The 21,815-nt window shown below is 39.9% G+C and overlaps 2 protein-coding genes across 2 annotated transcripts in view; both read left to right on the top strand.

The window, feature by feature from the left end:
- Cdkl5 (cyclin-dependent kinase-like 5) overlaps positions 1-21,815 on the top strand; it is a 210,374-nt gene that overhangs the window by 81,215 nt on the left and 107,344 nt on the right. The window lies entirely within an intron of this gene.
- Positions 6,415-11,351, top strand: Gja6 (gap junction protein, alpha 6). Its single transcript, NM_001001496.2, has 2 exons — positions 6,415-6,556; positions 9,477-11,351. The coding sequence occupies exon 2, from the start codon at positions 9,533-9,535 to the stop codon at positions 10,382-10,384; it is 852 nt and encodes a 283-aa protein (NP_001001496.1). The 5' UTR covers positions 6,415-6,556; positions 9,477-9,532; the 3' UTR covers positions 10,385-11,351.

Here is a 21,815-nt window from a genome sequence, read left to right as displayed (position 1 = left end):
CCCACAATGACACACCCATTCCAACCAGGTCACACCTATTCCAACAAGGCCACACCTCCAGATGGTGCCACTCCCTGGTCCAAGGATATACAAACCATCACACTTATTAAGTATAAACTCCATTTTTCATCCCCACTTTTAGCACTTGGATTTGCTTTTTGTGTTTCTTGGTTTAGATATTCTGAATATTTGATATATGTGAAATTATATGACATGTGACTTTTGAATTTGGTTTTCTTTGCTTAGCATAAAGTTGTTTTTTTGTTGTTTTGTTTTTTTGGGTTTTTTTTTTTTGAGGCTCACCAACATTATACCATGTATCAATGCTGCATTCTTTATCAGGCCAGAATATGTATTTTTAGTGACTGAATGTCTGGCTGTTTCTACCTTTTGACTATTGTGAATAGAGCTGCTATGAACATTCATGTGTAAGTATTGGAGTTCTGTTTTCAGTTCTGTAGGGTGCATACTGAGGATGGGGAGACTATCATATGGAAATTCTATGTTTAACTGGTTTCCATAGCAGCACCACCACTATATTCCCACCAGCAATGTACCAGTTTTTCCACATCTTTACTTTATTTTCCTTTTGAAACATTATAGCCATCTCAGTGGATGTAAAGTTGCCCCTCCGATTGGTAATGTTGAACCTCTTTTTAAGAATTTATTGTCTGTTATTGGCCATTTGTATATTTTCTTTTTTTTAAAAAAAAGATTAATGTTGATTCATTTGTATGTGAATGTATGTATATATGTGTGTGCATATGCACATGTGCACATACAGGTGTTCATGCATATAGACACATGGAAGCCCAAAGAAGGCATTAGGCATCCTCTTTAATAACCATTTCCTATCTGTTTCTTTGAGGCAGGATCCTCTCTTGAACTTGGCATGTGTGTCTTAGCTAGGCTGGAAGTCAGCAAGCACGAGTGATCCTGCTGTTTCTCTTTCCCTTGAAGCTGGAGTGCTGTATGCCTGTTTGTTACATGGTTGTAGGGATCTGAACTCTAGTTCTTATGATTGCACAGCAAGTGTTTTTAACCACAGAGACAACTGTCCAGCTGTAGGTTAATAGTAGTGTCCTGCGTCCGACCAGCCACAGGGCTAGGGCCACTCATGGAGGAGGATGCAGGAAGATTGACTGTGCACACCCCACACCTCCGGTCAGGCTTTGGGCTGTGAGAAGCCCAGGATCCCACTCTGGGGGTGGGGAATCTCAGTCTGAGATCCCCATGGACCTGTTGGAGTTGACTAGGGGACCCCAGGCCTGCATGGAGGCCGAGGACGACAGGTTCTCAGGCTCTTGGACACCACAGATAACTGCTGGATGCCATGGAAGAGCTGAGAACTGAGTGGGGGCCCGATGGCTGGATTTAGCCCAGGCTGAAGGGAAAAGGGCAGGAGGAGAGCTCTGGCTGATTCCCATGGGGAGGAGAGTTTCTGGTTTGCTTGGGCTGCTGGGCTTGGTGGAAGCCATGTCTGGAAGCACAGGGAGGCCTTTTAGAGGAAGACCTGCTCCATTGCTCCAGCACGGCAGGTCCCAATGAGAAGAGATAGTCCATGGTTTTAAGGTGTTTATTGTCATGGCAGAGGGCTGTGATGAGTGAAACCTTACCCCCTTTTCTCTGGGTGGGCCTGAGGTTAGGAAAGGAAAGCTAAGAGAGGCAGAGAAAGGCAGAGAGATGGAGACAGTAGAGAAGTAGAGGCTGGCCATGGCCATGTGAAGAGAGGGGGAAGGGAATTCAGAGAGAGGGGGAGCAAGGGGCAAGAGAGAGAGGCAAGAGTAAGAGAGGGAGGAGGGGGCAAGTAGCCCCTTTAATAATGGGCCAGGCCTACCTGCCAAGTAACTGTGGGGAGGAGCATACCTGGATGTTGCCAGGTAACTGTGGGGGTGGAGTCCAGACAGAATACCAGAGACTTGGGGCATTGTCCTATGTAACTGATGGCCACATAATTATGGAGCTGAGGTCTCATGTCAGGAGCCTGGTGTCTAGGGGCATGACAAACTTCCTTTTGTTCCTTGCAGAGTTATCTGCTGGGTCTCTGGGGTTTTAACCTTGCTCAACCAGAAAACAGGCTGCCTTTCATGGTCCCACATCCAGCCATTTGTATATTTTATTTAGGGAATTGTCTATTTAATTCTTCTGCCCATTTTTAAATTGAATTTTGTTGTCTAGTTTGAGTACAAGTTTCTTGTCAGGTATATGGTTTGCAAGTATTTCCTCTCGTTCTTTAGATGGCCTTTTCATATTGTTATTGTTGATGCACAAAAGCTTTTAATTTTGATGATATATTATTTACTTTTTCTTTATTGTGTGCCTTTAAAAGACACTGAAATCCAAGTATGTGAAAGTTTAAATGTACTTATCTGGATTTAATAGAATACTAGTATAATTTTAGCTTTTATAATTGGGCTCCTCACCTATTTTAAGTTGATGTTCATATGATTTTCATATAGTGTGATACAGAGGTCCAACCTTTTCATTTTTTTAACTAATTAATTAATTTAATGTGCATGTGTCTATGCACCACATGCACGTAGTCCCCACAGAGGCCTGAAGGGAGTGTTGGATCGTCTGGAATAGGAGATACAGGTTGTTGCAAGCTACCATGTGGGTCCTAGAACTCCAACTCTGGACTTCTGGAAGAGCTCTGCTAGTGTTCCTAACTAGTGAGCCATCCCTCTGGTCCCTGTTTTTTTGGTTTTTGTTTTTTGTTTTTTGGTGTGTGTGTGTGTGTGTGTGTAATGCATGTGTTTTTATATTCATGTGTGCATGTGCCGGTGGAAGGCAGGTGTCTTCTATCAATATCTACCTTACTTTTTTTGTTGTTGGTGGTGGTGTTTTTTTTTTTTTTTGAGACAGGGTTACACTGTATAGCCCTGGCTGTCCTAAAACTCACTCTGTAGACCAGGCTGCCCTAGAATTTACAGAGATCTGCCTGTTACTGCTTCCTTAGTTCTGAAATTAAAGGTGTACACCACCGTGCCTGGTTCTGCCTTACTTCTTGAAGAATTGTCTCTTATTGAACTTGGTGCACATCAGTTGGCCAACTTCATGGATGTCCCATTTCCCCTGTACATGTTTATGTGCACTAGTGTTACAGATTTGTGCAGCTATGCTTGGCTTTTATGTGGGCGTTGAGAATCTGAACTCCTGTCCTTAAGCTTCCATGACAGGCGGTTTACTCACAGAGCGAAGCCTCCAGTCCCTGCTTTTGGTTTCTTTTAAACTGAGTCTCACATAGTTCAGGCTGCTCTCCAGGTCACTTTGTGGCTAAGGATGACCTTGAACTTTTGACCATCCTGCTTCTGCCTCCCAAGTGTTAGGATTGCGGTCATGAGCCACCACATCTAGCTTTTATCTTCTTTTCATAACTTTGTATGTGAATATCCAGTTGAGCTAGTACCTTCTATTGAGAAGATAATTCTTTCTTGCATTTACTTATTGTGGCACTTTTGTTAGAAATCACTTGGCCATAGTTGGGGGGGATTACATACCATTGATTTTTGTTCACTGGGCTCTGTTCCTGTCTTCATATCAATACAGATTGTCTTGATTATTACAATTGTGAAATGAAATTAAAAATCAGGAAGTCTGAGTCCTCTGAGTCTTTTCATTTCAATGCTTTTTTGTATATTGAAGTACCTTGTTCTACCGTATGAATTTTAAGGTCAGCTTTTCCACTCCTGGAGGTAGGGAAGCCATTGGAATTTTTATCAGGGTTGTATAGAATCTGCAATTTAATCCGCCAATATCTTACTCATTTATTCACTTATTCATTTTCATGCTTTTATAACTGTAACTGATCTCTTAATTTCCTTTTAAGATGATTTGTTTGTAGTATAGAGCACTATTCCTGTTTAGTTTTAATTGTGATGAAAGTTTTACAGTTCAGTAGTATGTATTCATAGTAATATGAAAACACTACTACCATCTGTTTTCATTTTTTCATTAGCCAAATAGAAGCCTGGAACTAAGTAAGCACTACCTCACAAAGTTTCCCTACTGCATCCTGGTACTTAGTAACTTTAAGCTTCTTTCCTTTTCTGTGCTGTTTACCTATTGTAGATAGTTTGTGTTGCTGGAATAGTACAATACTTGTCCTTTTGTATCTGCCTTCTTCCATTTCTATGTTTTCAGGGTTCATCCATGTTGTACATATGAAAACTTCATTCCTGTAGTGTTCCATTGTGTGTATATATGTATGATGTATGCCTCACATTTTCCAATCTATTCATCTGCTGATGGAAACTTGTTTACATCTTTAGCCATTATGAATGCTGCTTTATACACAAGGATCCAAGTATTTGTTCTCAGTGCTTGTGAACTGAGTATACCTAATAGCAGAATTCCTGGCTCATATGGTAAGGACATGTTTAACACCTTGAGGACCTCTAGTTTAAAGCCAACCAAAGGAACATAGTAAGACACTATTCAAACAAAACCAAAATTATGATTAATGTATTAAGAACTCAAAGTATCCCTTTAATCCCAACACTCAAGGGGGAAAGATCGGCAGATGGATCTCTGGGTTTGCAGCCAGCCAGGGATACACAGTAAGAGCCTATACCTCAAAAAGAAAGAAAGGGAAGGGGGAGAAATCAACTTTCCCACAATCCTACAACTATTCAAAAAGCTTAGAGAAGCACGAAGAGGCTTGTCGAAAGAGCTGCTTGTGATAAGAAGGCACCGTGCTTCCACCTCCTGTACCTCCCACTAAGCTTTTTGAATAGTTGTAGGATTGTGGGAAAGTTGATTTCTCCCCCTTCCCTTTCTTTCTTTTTGAGGTATAGGCTCTTACTGTGTATCCCTGGCTGGCTGCAAACCCAGAGATCCATCTGCCGATCTTTCCCCCTTGAGTGTTGGGATTAAAGGGATACTTTGAGTTCTTAATACATTAATCATAATTTTGGTTTTGTTTGAATAGTGTCTTACTATGTTCCTTTGGTTGGCTTTAAACTAGAGGTCCTCCTGCATCACTCTCTGAGTCCTGGGATTGCAGGCAAGAACCATAATGCCTTGTTTATTCATAGGTATTTTAAATTCTTTATGTGACAGTTCTCAAGTCTGTGCCATATCTTCATCTGGTTCTGATACTTCTTTTGTCAAGTTAGATGGTTTTCTTGCCCTTTGCATGCCGTGTGTGTGTGTGCACACTGGGTTTGGTATATGGGGAGATACTAACTGAAAAAGTGGGCCTTTAGTAAGGGATTTTTTTTTTATGTTCCTCAGCCAGGAACCGAACCATTAAACTTTTTTTATTCATTCATTCAGTTTGTATGCATTCATGCAAGTGTTGTGGCTGCACATATGTGGTTTGGGGACGATTTGCAGAGATTAGTTCTTCGCTGCCACAATGTGAGTTCTTGGAGGTTAACTTAGGTTCTCAGCGTTGGCAAGCAAATACATGCTAAACTATGTCACCTCACTGGCCTGTTTCTAATGTTAGAAGTTACTGCCCTCAGTTTCATCTAATGCAGTGGTTCGCAACCTTTTTAATGCTGTGTGACTCTTTAATACAGTTCCTTATGTTGTGGTGACCACCCCCCAGCATAAGATTATTGCTATTTCATAACTAATTGTGTTATTCTTATGAACTGTAATGTAAACATGTAATATGCAACCCCCAAAGGGATCAAGACACAGGTTGAGAACTACTGCTTTAGTGTCTTTTGTTTGTTTGTTTTCTACTTCTTGGTCCTTTCCTTTCCCTGAGACTGTCTTGCCAGCATCACTTTTCAGTGGTGATCGGTACTGGAACCCTGTTGAAATGATGGGAAAGAGTGAGATGGGGAAGTGTTTGTCACCTATGGCTTCAGCTGGGCACCAGTCCTTGGCTATATCCTTCCCAAACATTTTTAGGGCTGCTGTGTCTCTCTCCTCCTTTTGTTAAGTAAAACAGGAATAACAACTCGGACTGGAGCTAATTAATTCCCCTTCTTCCAAAATATATAGCTTCTGATACATTTTGTTTGAGTGTTACGTTAGCCTTTGTTATTGAAGAACATTCTACACTTATTTGCACTGGGCCAGATGGCACAGACTTGTAATCCTAGCTATTTGGGAGGCTGAGGCAGGAGATTCCAAGTGTAAGGTGGGCCTGGGTTACAAAAATGAGTTTATTTGAAAATTATACTTTGCATTTCAAAAGTACTTACATTCTCCATCCCTGAAGGTTTTTTATTGTTTGGTTTTGTTTGTGTTGTTGTTTAATTCGAGACAGGGTCTCTGTGTAGCTCTGGGTGTCCTTGAACTCCCCCAGACCAGTCTGGCCTCAACATTGCATCTATGTCTCAAATGCTGGCATTAAAGGCAAGCTCCACCACGCCTAGCAAGGAAGAGATTCTCATTGGCTCTTATGTCCTGGGGATATTTCAGAATGGTTACTTTTCCCCTCCTACAAAGGGGAGGGGATTTCAGATTTCCGGAGGCCAAGCTGCAAGAGTAGGAGGGTCTCTTCTCCTTGGAGCGCTCTTCCACAAGCTGGTCTCACTTAGCACTTGGCAGATTTATTTTCATTGCTAATATTTTACTCTAGTGCCTTCTGCCTCAGGTAAGTGTCTTGGGTGTGATTTCATGCATTTGTCCATCTAGAGATAGCAGGCTCTCTTGCCCTGTGTCCTCGCTTCTCTAGCAGGTTGGAGCAAACTTGCTGACTTGAAAGTTGCTAGGGTCTCTCTTGCTGTAATGACAGGAATGATGATATCTAAGCTCCGCATGTGTTGGAGCTGAAACTGGAAGTCCTACGTTTATAGTTTAAAATTAGATCTTGTCCAGTTTAAAAATAATGTTCTGCAAGAGGGTTTTAAACTTTCGTGTGAACCATTTGCTTAACAAAGATGACTCATTCTCAGTTATTTCCATCCTTTTGAATCTTAGATCTCTATTTTCATATGGTTAGTAAGAACTTTTTCAGAAGAAAAAAAATTTGAAAAGCTTAAGAACTTCATCTAGTTCTTGAAAATTGCTAAGAACTGTATCCTGGATTAACTAAAAATATTATGACTCTTGATCTGCCAGCATTGTTTTTTGACTTGTCAGCTACCTTTTATAGACTTCGCTGAAGCAGGTCTGGGGATTTGTCTTCACTATTTCACCCTATTTGTTTCTGCAAAACTATCTCTTTCTAAGGCACTTTCAAATGTCTAGAGATGAAGATCTTTGGAACATGAAAAATGAATGAGAATAAACTTGGAAGTCTTATACTGCCGTTGACTTGTACTCAATTAGCCTTGAGGAAGGAGCTAATTATACACTCTAGATCTTGGTGACTTTTGCTTAATAGGACTACTTTTCTAATCTGTGCGACAGAGGACAGTTCATCTAAAATGTGTTAGTTATCTAGCTGAGAAAGTACGCTGTACTTTGAAGCCTTGTAAGTTGATAACTTGCTAAAAAATTTAATTTGGGGAAGCTTCTGTTCTTACCCTTGGATAAGAGTTGCAAACGATCTCAGGTGATTGACACATTGTAAATTTTGTTAACCTTGCCCTTTTTCTAGGGTTCATTTTAAATTGTGTTTTTCTCACAGAAAGTACAGTGAGGAATGGCCATTAAAAATGAAGAAACAAAATAGTATTTAGATGTTTCAAATTGATTATTACTTGGCAAACACTTAATGTGTTTGTGTTAAGAAATACTATTTTTCTGTTTTATTATACCCAATTATTTCCAATGACTATTTTTACGAAAATGTTTTTGAAGAAGGCAAATTCAAATATTAAGTATGATGAATATGATTTTAACTCAGCAGATGAAAATTACTTTATAAATGATTTGCTGCATTGAAAATATTTAAGTAAAAATATTAGTTGTTATGTAAAAATTATCAGTGGTCCAATCATGGTGAAACACATTTGTCTTGCTCTGAATTAGAGGCAGAAAGCCCTTCATTCTGCTTTTGCTTTGAGGACTTTGTCTCAAAAAATAGAGGCTCTTGGAAGGAAATGGATGAAGACTAGCAGGTGTTCAGAGCTGTTTGGCTCACATTTTGCATCATAGGAGCTTCCACCCACACTCAGTAGGCTAGAGGATGGTAGCCATGCTCCTCCTGAAAATGTTTTCATCTTAAGCCCTTTGTGTATCCTAATTATCTCCTCCTAACTGCTGGGCCATCTCTCCAGGTCTCCATCACTCTTGATAGCCTCTTCACATTTAGTTTCCATCAAAACTCGCTTGCTATCTATTAGCACAGACTTCCCATCCTCTTGCTGATCTATTTGTCCCTGCTCTAATCCTGTGCTGTCAGCCCTCCCACTCACTCTGCGAAGCCTCAGATAACCATTTGTAATGTCTTCCAATGCCTCAGCCTTGTCCTAGTTTCACAGTGCAATCTTTGTTTCTGCACCCAAGTCTTCTCCTCCTATTAAGTGGTGTCTGTCATAGCTCTCTCTCCTGTGACCTCCACCTTTAACACTGCCCACTGTGTCAACCTTTACACTTCCTGCCTTTTAGTGCTTTGAATACAGAGAGTTCTTTACCTTTAATTTGTTTGCTCTTTCTCTCTCATCAAGCAATAATTTTCTTGCTTCTTGTGTGGCTATCTTTAATCAGTGTGGCTGGGGTTTTCTTACCTTATTCTCTGTCAGTGTCTCCTGGTTGTTATCGTCTCAGCATCTACTTACATGTGTAATTACTGTATATTTACTTGTTCACTGAGCCTTCCTTTAATTATAACACTTGCACACACACACACACACACACACACACACACACACACACACACATTTTTGAAATTAAGATGTAGGATGTGTCTTATACTGGATTTCTTGATTCCTCTCAGAATTGAAACAATTATTTATCTTTTAATCAATTATATTGTAGATTTAATAAGATGCTATAGTTTTTAAAGACAAGATCCCACTCTGTAGCTCAGGATAACTCAGTAGGTAGCCCTGACTGGCCTAGAACTCTCAGTGATACTTCTCCTTAGGCCTTCTAAGGGCTTGAGGTTACTGGCTTGTACCAGCAAAACACCATATTTGAAATGATCTATTTTTCCCAGTTGATTGCGAGTTTCACCAGTATATTCTGTTTTACTCACCAGTAAGAGCCCATGCCTATTATAGTACATTTCACCTAGTAGACACTGAATAAATAATGGATGAATGAATATCGCTGTCTTTTTGGAAACTGTTGGCCCACCCTCTGCAGCTGCATCAATCAGTGTATGAGTATGAATTGTTAGTATGCCAAACAAACAGTTGACTCATTATTTTTGGCGATTGTTTTATACTGAGAAAGAGACCTTTACATTTATCTGTTCTCCCATTTATGTAACTTGTTTCAGTATAGGTACACATATGTAGGAGCACTTACCATTTATGAAAATGAATTCACATAAGCTTTCACCTGGTGTCAGCAATTTTCTTTCATTAGGGGGAATGGGGAAGGTACGAAACAGCAGCAGGCTTTTAAACTTTAGGCAGGTGTGCCTCTTGAACTTACTGTCTTATTTCACTTCATCCTCCAAGGTGTGCACTCACTTGGGGTGCCCACCTTTTAAGTGCAAGAACAGCGAACAGGCAACATGAGTGATTGGAGTGCCTTACACCAGCTCCTAGAAAAGGTTCAACCCTACTCCACAGCTGGAGGAAAGGTATGGATCAAGGTTCTTTTCATTTTCCGCATCCTGCTCCTGGGCACTGCTATCGAGTCGGCTTGGAGTGACGAGCAGTTTGAGTTCCATTGCAACACTCAGCAGCCTGGTTGTGAAAATGTCTGCTATGACCATGCCTTCCCAATCTCTCACGTGCGCCTCTGGGTCCTCCAGGTCATTTTCGTATCTGTGCCTATTCTCTTATACCTGGCACATGTGTACTATGTGGTTCGACAGAATAAGAAGTTGAACAAGCAAGAGGAAGAACTGGAAGCTGCTCATTTTAATGAGGCCAGCGTGGAAAGGCACTTGGAGACAATTGCAGGAGAGCAGTTCAAGTGTGGCAGTGAAGAACAGAGTAAGGTGAAAATGAGAGGCAGATTGCTGCTAACCTACATGGCCAGCATCTTCTTCAAGTCTGTCTTCGAGATGGCCTTCCTCCTGATCCAGTGGTACATTTATGGATTTACTCTGAGTGCCCTTTACATCTGTGAGCAGTCTCCTTGCCCACGTCGGGTGGACTGCTTCCTCTCTCGCCCCACCGAGAAAACCATCTTCATCCTCTTCATGTTTGTGGTGTCAGTGGTGTCTTTTGTCTTGGATATCATTGAGCTGTTCTATGTCTTATTTAAGGCTATTAAGAATCGTATGAGAAAAGCGGAGGATGAGGTTTACTGTGATGAGCTACCATGCCCTTCCCATGTCTCTTCATCAACTGTTCTCACCACCATAGATTCTAGTGAGCAGGCGGTTCCAGTGGAACTTTCTTCAGTTTGTATTTAAAGTGAACAGAACCATGTCAGTTACAATGCGTGGTCAAAAGGGGGAGGGCAGGCAGGAAGTATCCTTTCTGGCTTATACTCAGCATTCCCCCCCCCCACTGTGATGATAAACAGAATTCTCAGAGGGTTTTAGGTAGAAAAGCAAAGCAAAGATAGTGGACATTAACATTGTAGAGCAATCTAACAGTAGCCATGACTGTACTTAAACAGCAGCTTCATAACCTAGACATTGTGACTTGTGCTTGAAAGCATTGTGAAAGCAAATTATCTTTTCCCCTAAAATATATCTTCCAATTTATTGAATAATACATAATAGTTTTGTTAATTGCGATGAGTTTTATTTTTCTCTTATATACTATAGCAGTAATCCTATTGCTATGTATTTTTTGTAATCCTCTTGCTATGTAGACAATGTATTTTCCTTCTCCAAGGTAGATGTATATTTAACTAAATCAATTGTACTGAAAACAGCACTTGGGAACACTATACACTTAAAGAAGTGCTTAGAGGTAAACTATGAAATGTGCCTACATGAACTTGGCAATAATAGGCATTCTTGGCTTTGTTCTATGTAATGCATATTAATTCAGATCTTACATTCTGCAGTGAGTTTTACAGTCTTATGGGATGACTGGCATTTTTCATGTTCATAATTAAGATTTTATTTGGAGAGCAGAAGAAGGTGAAGGGGGTTGCCTAATTCCTGTGTAATTGACCTGAAACATATACACGAAAAGGTACCCATTTCTTCTAATGCCTTTAAAAATATTCCACAGGTGATTGAAAGTGCTGAGCTGCAGACTTTTCACTCTTGCATGACAGCTCCACATACCATTTTATACAAGAAATATTAATTTGTTTACCATGTGATGTTAAGTTACTGTTATGTTCTGCTTCATTTCACGCAATGCAGGCTTAATATATCTTGTTCTAGAGAATTCTTTATTCAATAAAGCCTTTTGAGAGTGGTGCATATGTATTTCTTCTCCGAGATCCTCTGAGTGATCTTTGGAACTCTTCATTGGGGCATCTTCATTTAAGCAAACTAAGGTGGGTGTGGTGGTTTGTGGAAGCCAAGGCAATTGCAGAGTGTCCTAGGCTCTAGGCTAGCTCGGACTGCAGTGTGAGACACATCCCCATCTCCTGCCCACAAAACTCAATGCACTGTAATCACAGTTTTTGGACTTCAGGTTGAATGACTGACACTGTTCCAGGAACAGCATCCTTCATCTCATGTAACAGAATCCATGACTTTGAGATATGCAAAAAGAATGTACTTAGGTTTTTTCCCTTCCCTTTTAAGGGATGCACTCTTCATCATTAAGTATCTTCCCACTCCAGGGAACTCAGGGGAATGGAGAACACAGGAACAAATCATCAAAGCTGCAGTTTATAACATCTTGTTCTGACAGTTGGTACAGTCTCATTTGGAAAACCCAGTCTCTTAGTTAAATGATGAGTTCTAGGTTTTCTTTTAGAAGTACATTGTGAAGATTAATCAGTTATGTAGTAATGGGGCACTTGTGCCTTTTGGACACTGCAAAAGTTCTAAAGCGTTTGAATCAGGGCACTCCCTAGTCCTGTTTCACAGTCATTTTCCCATGTAGCTTGCTTGTTTTAGTTACACATTTACCCTGAGATAATTACAGATTGGAACATAATAGTAAGGAATAATCGATTCGGCATTCCCTCACCATGTTTCAACAGTAACCTTTTTTGAGATAGGGTCTCTCTATGTAGCCCTATTTGGTTTGGAACTTACATTAAGGAATTTACTATGTAGATAAAGCTGGCTTTGAATTCAAAGAGATTCACTGGACTTTGCCCCTGTAGTGTAAGGATTAAAAGTGTGTACAACCATACCTGGCCAAATACATGGTTTTTTGTTTGGTTGGTTGGTTTTGGGTTTTTTTGTTTTGCATTTATTTATTTATTTATTTATTTTTACTTATTCACTTTACATCCCACTCACAGCCCCCATCCTAGTCACCCCTCCCACGTTCCTCCCTCCCTCCCCATCCCCTTCTCCTCTGGGTGGGTGAAGGGCCCCTTGGGTATCCCCCACACTCTGGCACTTTAAGTCTTTGTGAGGCTAGGTGCTTTCTCTCCCACTGAGGCCAGACAAGTCAGCCCAACTACAAGAACACATCTCACATACAGGCAACAGTTTTTGGGATAGTCCCTGCTCCAATTTTTCAGGACCCACATAAAGGCCAAGCTGCACATCTGCTACATATGAGTGGGGAGGCCTAGGTCCAGCCCATGTGTGATCTTTGGTTGGTGCATTCAGACTCTGAGAGCCCCAAGGGTCCAGGTTAGTTGACTCTGTTGATCTTCCTGTGGAGACCCAGAAGGAAGTCATAGAACCAAGTATTCTATATCCCAATCTGGTCTTGAAGCTGTGGTTCTTTACTGTGAAACCGAAGATGACCTCGAACTTCTGATCCTCCTATGTGCTGGGATTACAAGTGTATGCCTCCATGCCTGGCTTATACTATGCTGGGAATTTGATCCATAGCTTTTACATAGTTGGCAAACCACTGAGCTACACCCCCAACTTTTACTGTTTGTTTTTTTTTTGTTTGTTTGTTTTTGTTTTTGTTTTTTTGGTTTTTTTTTAATAGGATCTCTTGTAACCCATGCTGGTCTTGAACTCAATATGTAGCCAAGGTGATTGTCTTCCTGTTTCTACCTACTATTTAATAGAATTAGAAGTGCGCACCATCACGACCTTCAGATTTCATCAATTTTATATGCACTCATTGCATTTAGTTATGTATAGCTTTATAATTTGTGTACAGTTGTGTGCCCACTACAGTCTAAATACACAGCAGTTTTGGCAATATTACCTTTTTTAGTTGTGTCCTTTCCTTCTTCCTAACCCTTAGTAACTCCTAATCTTTACTTCACGTGTATAATTCTTTCATTTCAAGAATGCTATTTAAACAAAATAGATAGGCTAGAATGCCTTTTACGATGGCTCTTTTGGCATTTGTTGTCGTTTGTGTGTAATATGTGTAGCATTCCATGGTATGCCTGCCTGTGGAAGCCAGAGGTTGAAACCAGCTGGGAAATTTGAGTGGAATGAGGGCATCCTTTCTGGACCACAGATAGAAGTCAGTCTCTCTCTCTCTCTCTCTCTCTCTCTCTCTCTCTCTCCCTCCCTCTCTCTCTCTCTCTCTCTCTCTCTCTCTCTCTCTCTCTCTCTCTCTGAGTGTGTGTGTGTGTTATGGTGTAGATTCCCTAATAAAGTCTGTAAGTAGCACTTTAAAAATTATTTTTGAAAGAGGATCTTACTGTGTATCTGTCTGAAAGAGTTCATAGTTTTGTGACGTTTAGAGACCTATGATATAAGTGCACCATGCTTGTGACCCTAATGGACAACTTTTGTTTCCTTCTTTTTGGTTTTTGTGTTGTTCTGGTGATTGAATTGAGGGCCTCATGGACAGTTAATTGATTGCTTGTGACTGAGTCTTGCTTGTGTGGGGGCATACATTTTGGCTACTTTATTGGGCTTTTATATATACTACCTTTCCCCATCCCAATCCCTTCCAATACCCAACACTAGGTAGGCATGAAAGAAGGTTAGAGGGGAGAGGGGGCTCCAGTCTTGTTAGACTACCTCCTACTGATTGGGGTGTCAAGTTCCTTGGGATAAGTCCTATCTTAGTCATCAGGATATCTCCAACAGGCAATCCAGCAACCATCAATCTAGAAGTAGCAGAAGGAGCAAAAGCAACAGGAGGAAGCAGCAGCAGCAGGGGCAGCAGCAGAGGCAGCAGCTGCATCCACAGGCCCACTTGAGGCTCTCACGTTTGTTCCATGTTAAGAGTTCCCAAAATTCCAAATGTAAACCATCTGCAGCTGGCAGAAATCATTCCCCTACTAGAGCATGGGACAAATCATAGCAGCTGTGGGAAACCTGAAGCAGCCCCAATCCCATACCTGGGATTAAAACAAAAACATAACTGGATTTTAAAAGAAACCAAAATTCTCACTACACTTGTGTCCTGAACTGATAATTAAACTTTCAATCCCCTTTCTCACTTTTCCAAGTGCTAGGATTCTAAGTGCACTGCCACACTCAGCTTACAATTCTGTATTTTGAAAATAAAACTAAGTTTACATCCCCTGACTTGTGATCCTATTGAAACTCTTTCCATTCTTATTGCCTGTCAAGCCATTTGACCCATGCTAAGAGGCCTTGTGCTTAGTGCCTTGTAGTTATCTTGGTTCTCATGTTTTACTTGGGTTATCTTTAAGCCTTTTGCTGTCTAACAGGCAGAACACACCTGGCTGGCTTCAGCTCCCCAGGCCATGTGCTTTGTGATCAGATGGAAAAAAAAATCTCTGCAACAAACCTCCAGTCAGAAGTCCTGGAGCCCTGCATGCCATGCAAGTATAGCATGCAAGTATCATAGCCCCATGGCCTGCCCAGTCCTGGTGGTGACTCTGTGGTTTGTTGGACAAGGATATTCCATTCCACTGCTGTCCTAAGGCTTAGCTTAGAAATAGCAGTAAGGACTGGCATTCTTCCTAAGGGGAAGAGGAGCCAGGCTTTAGAATTAGACCTAGGTCCTCTAAACTTACTTGGGAACATACTTAAGATGTTTAGGAATACCTACAAGCAGAACATTTTGTTTAACTTAGATCAACACTGAACTTTTCTTTTGTCTTTTCATTTAATCCTAATAGTATCCCAGGAATATGAGCTCTTGTTAGGCCCAGTTTTCCTAACAAGGAGGCTGAGATACCAAGAAGTCAGTAATGCCCTTCAGGCCACTCACTTGGGTAGTAAGTGCTGGAGGCAAGGTTTAAATCTCTGCAGGCTGGCTCTCAGGCTGGTGATCTCATCCTTCTTAGATAGCATCCTTTTGGAAGTGTGATGGCCTTTGAGTTTTATGTCACCATTTTCATTTGCTTGGCATCAGGAGAGGCAGATATGTCAGAAAGAAGATGCCACAGAATTGAAGGTTTGTTTTCCCCTAACTGCCTAGGAAGCCATATAGGTAGACTTGGTAGCATTGTTATGAGAAAGGACCCAGGACATAACTTACATTTTTTTACTGTTTGGAATATAGCCCTCTATATGGAGAGTTTTCTTTTTTGACTTATTTTTGTAAATAGGAAACAAAATCTTCTTAGTAAACTGATTTAGTGCTTCATAGAAATTTTAACAGTTTCTGATGTGTATTTGTTCTGCGTCATTTTCTTTCTACTTTCTGATCGATCCTGCTGTAACCTTAGTTTTGTTTAAATACAGCTAGTAGAATAGCTAGAAGGACAAAAATCAAAGCCAGTATGTCAATATTATTCATAGATTTAGAATTTTAGCTCAAGGACTTCTGTAATGCAGCTAGAAGTCAGCCATGTTCCTCTGTCAGAAAAGACCCATGCTTCCCTTTACCTTGCCTTTTCAGCAAAAACTACTTCCACCCCCACTTTTTGTAATGTAAACTCAAGTCCCATTTATATACATATTCCATGGACTTGGTCCAATGTCTTAAATGTTTGTTCTATGCCACATAAATACAGAGTATTAGATATAAAATTTCTGCTGTTAAGAAATAATATAATTTCTCCTATAATCATGTTACTTTACATTTTTCCAAAATTTCTCATTTTTCTCTTAAATTTCTTGAAGCACTTAGCCAAACCATGATGTTTGTAAAGCAGATATTTTTCAGATTTATACGGCTTCATTTTTCATGCAATTTGAATATAATTTATTGATATAAGGAGAGTCTTTGTCCTAGTTAAAGACAAACCACAAGGATAAACTTTAAAACTTCAGAATAATTCATTAAGCAGCCATTTGGCTGTGGATTTAGGACAAATGGCATGAAAGGCATGCCCGGCATCTATAGAAAGCTTACTAGATAGAATGAAAGGGCTCACAGCAATATAGTAATGGAGTTTGCCCTGTGTCCTTCAGTTCAGTCTGTCAGAGAGTGAACAAAAGGAAGTCGCCGTTTTTGAAGGTTAGATCCTTTTAACAAAGATGTATTTCAAGTCTTTATTTTTGGTAGTGTTTTTAGTTACAATTAAAATTTTTGGTAAAGATTAATTAATTAATTAATTAATTAATGTATTTATTCATTATATGTGAGTACACTGTAGCGGTCTTCAGACACTCCAGAAGAGGGCATCAGATCTCATTACAGATGGTTGTAAGCCACCATGTGGTTGCTGGGATTTGAACTCAGGACCTTCGAAAGAGCAGTCAGTGCTCTTAACCACTAAGCCATCTCTCCACCCCCTACAACTAAATCTTATCCCATTTCCTTGTCCAGGATGTCCTCGGTCTCATTGCTTCATGATTACTGAAAATTTCATCAGGGTTACTTAAAATGTGTGGACTGGTCAGTCACAGTGGCTCACACCTACATTCCCAGCACTTGAGAGGCCGAGGCTGGGTGCAATCATGCCACAAAGCAGAGGCCATCATGAACTACACAGTGGGGCCCTGCTTCAAAACAAAACAAAACAAAACAAAACAAAACAAAACACCAAAACATCAATGAAACTGGCACGTCCAACTGGTCTAGCTCATCCTTTTGGAGGGCTTTTCTGCTAGGTATTGCAGTACAGAGTCAAAATAGGGCCCCTATTTTTACCACTATTAATTGTTATTTTGCTTGGGAAGTGAGGCAGTCATATGGATGTCCTTTGCCAGAGGTATAGATAGAATGCTAGGGACTGTAAAAAGAGGAGTCACAGAACAAGCTGGAAGTCCCTGCAAATGCTTCTCAAAGGAGGAGACTGAAGGCAAAGAGAAATGAACTTGCTGGCTTAGTATCATTTAAGTAAGGCTAAAATGTGGTACTTCTTTGAAATTTCCTATCGGCACAGATACCCTGGAGTTGTCTCACCTTGTTTTCCCATAAGCTGTTAACATCACCTTATTGTATTGTATTGGGGATCAAATTCTAGACAAGCATTCTACTACTAAGCCACATGCCCAGGCCTATTCTTGCTTTGTTTCTTGCTCTTCCTTCCAGAATGTAACCTCCATGAGAAAAGAGCCCCCTTTGCAATGTTGGTTCCTATCACACAGTAGAAGCTTGAAAAAAATGTCAGTGAAATGAATGAATGAAGAATGAATGCAAAGTATGCACAGTTGAGAAACTGCAAGTAATTAGATGTGGCAGAAAAGGCACTTTTCTTTAAAAGATAAAAAATCCTGATCTCATGGAGACCTTTGATAATGGTATTTGAAGAGGATTTCTAACATTATTACCCACTAATATTGTTTTCTGTATAAGGTCCACATTTTATATCCAAATATAAATGAAATTGTATGGTACTTTCTATGCCTCTCTTATTTCACTTAGCACAATGACTTGTAATTCCTTCAATGTTGTCCCAAATGGCAAGATTTCTTCTCTTTATGGCTACATAGTATTTCATTATGTATATGTACATATTTATTGTCTATCCATCCTTTGATGTACATTTACCTTCACTATTATGAATAGTGTTGCATTACATCTGAGAATGCAGATGTCTATATTCCATATTGATTTCATTTCTTTCCCATATGTAGCTAGTAGTGAGGCTGCTAGACAGTGTGGAAGATATGTTTTTAAGATTTTTTTGAGGAATCTTCATTCAGTTCTCCATGCTACCTATACTAATTTACATTTCTATCAAAATTGTATATGTTTTCTTTTTTTCTCCAGGTTGCTTCCAGTACTTCGTGTCCTTTGTCTATTTGATGATAGGGGTTCTTATTTGAGTAAGGTGATCATTTCATTGTAGATTTTACATTTTATAAAATAATTTTATGTGTATGGATGGTTGTCTGTATGTCTTTGGATCACATCCATTCCTGGTACCTGTGGAAACCTTAAGAGAGCAATGGATTCCACTGGGACTGGAGTTTTAGACAATTGTGAGCCACCATGTGGGTGCTGAGAATCAAACCTGGGTTCTCTAGAAGAGCAGTCAGTATTCTTAACCAAAGAGCCATCTCTCCAGCCCCATCAGTGTAGGTTTGATTGCCATTTCTCTGGGAAATAGTACTGTTGAGCATTTTTCATATTCATTTTTGTCTTTTGAGAGATGTTTGTCAAAGTCTATTGCCCATGTTTAAAAATTCAGTTGTTGGAGCTTGTTATTGTTTTGCTGTTGGGTTGAACTCCTGATATGCAGTGGTATTTGGTAACCAGACACAAAACTTTGATTCAAAATATATACTATTATCTGGCTGTTTCTCTGACATCATTGAACTTCTGAAGACTTTCATGTTGGTGTTGTTTCATTAGTATCACCATGTTGGGGAATTTGTCTTTCTTCTTCCTCTTTTTATCTTTAGCACTTATGCGACATGACTTACAATCATTAAGCTTCCATGTGTGGTTATGGTAAATAGTGCATCTTCCAGATTCTTAATATGATGTAGTACATATGTAAGATAAAATGATGTGGAATTGGATATGAAGACCACACACTTTTTTTAAGAATGCCACAGACTGCTGCTTTGTTTCATATTCTTTGTGTGGTAAGAGAATGCAAGGCTGAAGTTTTCTAGTTTATTTTTCCATGATGCATAATGAAGTATGAAGAGTTTTCACTAAGACACTTTGAAAGGGTATTTATGTATTTCACATTTACTTGCTTTATTTTATGTGTATGAATGTTTTGCCTGCATGTATATATGTGTACCACATGAGTGCCTAGTGCCTGAGAAGAGCAGAAAGGACTTGAGGAGATCAGAAGAGAGTGTGGGGTCTAGAACTGGAAGTGAGCCACTGTGGGAGCACTGGGAATCACCTTCCCATTATCCTTTCTTGTTCACCTTCAATTCCCAGTTGATACCCTTCCCAGCTCATCTTCTGTTTTCCTTTTCTTTTTGACCCATTGTTCTTAGGGTTTCTTATAAGATCCCAGGTAAAGGGCTATTTATAAGAACATTAGCTCTCTACCAGTGATTGTACCACCTAAGAATATGTCTCTCCCTCCCCCAGATATTCAGGTGGAGATGAATCTTCTTGACACCCTGCCCCAGCGCTATTATCTGCCTTTTAGGTTCTCTTCTAAGCTCTATGGCAGGATACTGACAGGCCTAGTCTTACACAGGTAAACACAACTGTCGTGAGATGAAGAACATTGCTGTACTCCAAAGATGACATCTACCTCATCCCATCCCTTTCTTTGGCTTTTTTTATTTCTGCCCTCTTCTTGCCACATTCCTTGAGCCTTGGAGTGAGTATTGTTGATGTCACTTATGGCTGACTCCTTTGCCAGCCTTATGATTGCTTACTTCTTATTACTTTGACCATTTATAAGTCTTTGCAGTTACCACTGCCCATTGTAAATGGAGCTTCTCTGACCAGTGTTGATGGCAGTACTGCTATATAGGTATAAATATAATTGTTGAGAGGGTAATTTCATGGCCACATCTTGTTTATTTTGTGAAACAACAGCAATAGCTTCCCACTTAAGGCCTGTGACCTCCCAAGCCACCCATAATTCCAAAGAATTGGAGGAAAATAACCATTGACATATTGGCCTTATTTAAGAAAGTTCAGTATTCATATTGTCATATTTTTATAGAGTATAAACCTAGACTAGTATGGTATTTCCCAAAATCCAGAATGAATAGATCACACACACCATATACACAGGATTTATCAGGGTGTTGATGAACAATTACAAAACAGACATTAATTTGCAACCACTTTAGGTTTTTGTCTCTAACTTCAGCAGAAGGTGTGAATGTGTGGGTACCCCTGGATATTTTTGTTGTTAGTATTCCCTCAGAAACTGTGAGCCACTTTTTCCATGCTAACTACCTTTTGTTATTGCCAGTTCTTTATACATTGTTTACCTATAAATAACTGCAAATATAAAGACATCAGTGTTATCTACACAGTGCACAGGCAAGTTAGACAGTTTCTACCCCTTATAAAGGAATCTGTATAAAGCTACTCTCACTATTTAGCAGAGAAATAATGTTTTCTCTTTAGCTGAACCATTTTAATTTTATGATTTATTTTTTATTATTTTAAATTATGTGTATGGGTATCTCTCTGTCTAGGTAAAATATATACATGAGTACAGTTCATGGCCACACAGGTCAGGAGGAGCATCAAATCCCCTGGAGCAGTTTTGAATGGACCTTTGCAAAAGGAGTATGAGCTCTTAACCACTGAATCATATCTCCAGCCCCAAGGAGCATGTATTTTTTTAAAATATTGATCATTTGTCCACAGTTATAAGATTACTTTGGTTGTTGTTCTATCAGTACACCTAAATTTTTCAAATTTAATAGGGATAATAATTTTGAAATACATGCTGCTGTATCTGTGGTCAATATATGGGAATTTCTCTCCTTAAATTTGCTTTTTATCATAGCCCCAGGAGAGGGCTATGGGGAGAGAAGCAAGGATGCTACTTTCTAGGAGAATTTTCTTTGAGAATTAAAGCAGTGAAAGAGTGTCATTTCAAGTGATAAAACCACATAGAAAGAAGAGGGCAAGTTAGAGTGGGTAACTCTATGCTGACATTTCCAACATTTCCGCTTCAGAAAAATGGATGTGTTGAAGTTATTGCCAAAAGTGAAGGAAGCTCATTTCTCATTCCCTTCTTGAAAGATGCTCCTTCCAAGTTTACCTCATTACAGCTGGAGCAGCAACAGCAGAAAAAAAAAGTCTAGGGTGGTTAAGTGGCTAGAAGCCTCCTGCTCTTCCTTTAGCTTGTGATCAGTTTCTAAGGATAGCAAAAGAACATTTATCTTAGGTAGTTGGGTTGACAGCCAGTGGAACTATCAATGGGGACATTGTATTGAGGCAGAGGCTGATAACAATATAGCAGTCAGTAACCAAGGGGAGTCGTAAATGAGATTACAGTCTAGGTGTCTTTAGCACCAGGAAGCCAAGAGGGAACTAATCAGTTGGACCAAACTCCCATGTTCTGAGCTAAGAGAGCTCTCCAGAGTTGATTATATTTCTTGGGACTTAACAGAGGCACCAGGGGTTCAAGCCCAGAAAGAACCTTCTTAGAGACCAGAGAACCCCTGCCTTACTAGAGTGAGCGCCTTTCAGCTTCACCTACTCCATATAATGCAGCCCTTGTCTTGGCAGAAGCAGGGAGAAAGATCTGAAAAATCTGCACATTTCTCTGAAAGAATCTATAAACTAGGAAGGACCAAGTCACTAACACATCATGCAAGTTCAAGGTGAAGTGAACACTTTAAAATTTAAGTGAACTTGAATTACATAACAGAAAATTGAAAAACTACCTTTTCTCAGTACAACTTAGATTTAGTGTTAGTTAAGTTAGTGTTGCTGCCACAGCAAGATAATCTTTGATGAAATATAGTCTGCATTTAATTTTAAATTTTGTATTCTCCCATCAGAGTTGAGTGTCCCATAAGCCTGGTGATTGTCTGATTGAGGTTGTAGATTGCCTGCATTTGGCATGCCCAA

The sequence above is a fragment of the Mus musculus genome, chromosome X (assembly GCF_000001635.26).
Source record: "Mus musculus strain C57BL/6J chromosome X, GRCm38.p6 C57BL/6J".
NCBI lineage: Eukaryota > Metazoa > Chordata > Mammalia > Rodentia > Muridae > Mus > Mus musculus.
Note: the sequence above shows the minus strand (reverse complement) of the source record. Positions and strands in the feature narration are given on the sequence as shown.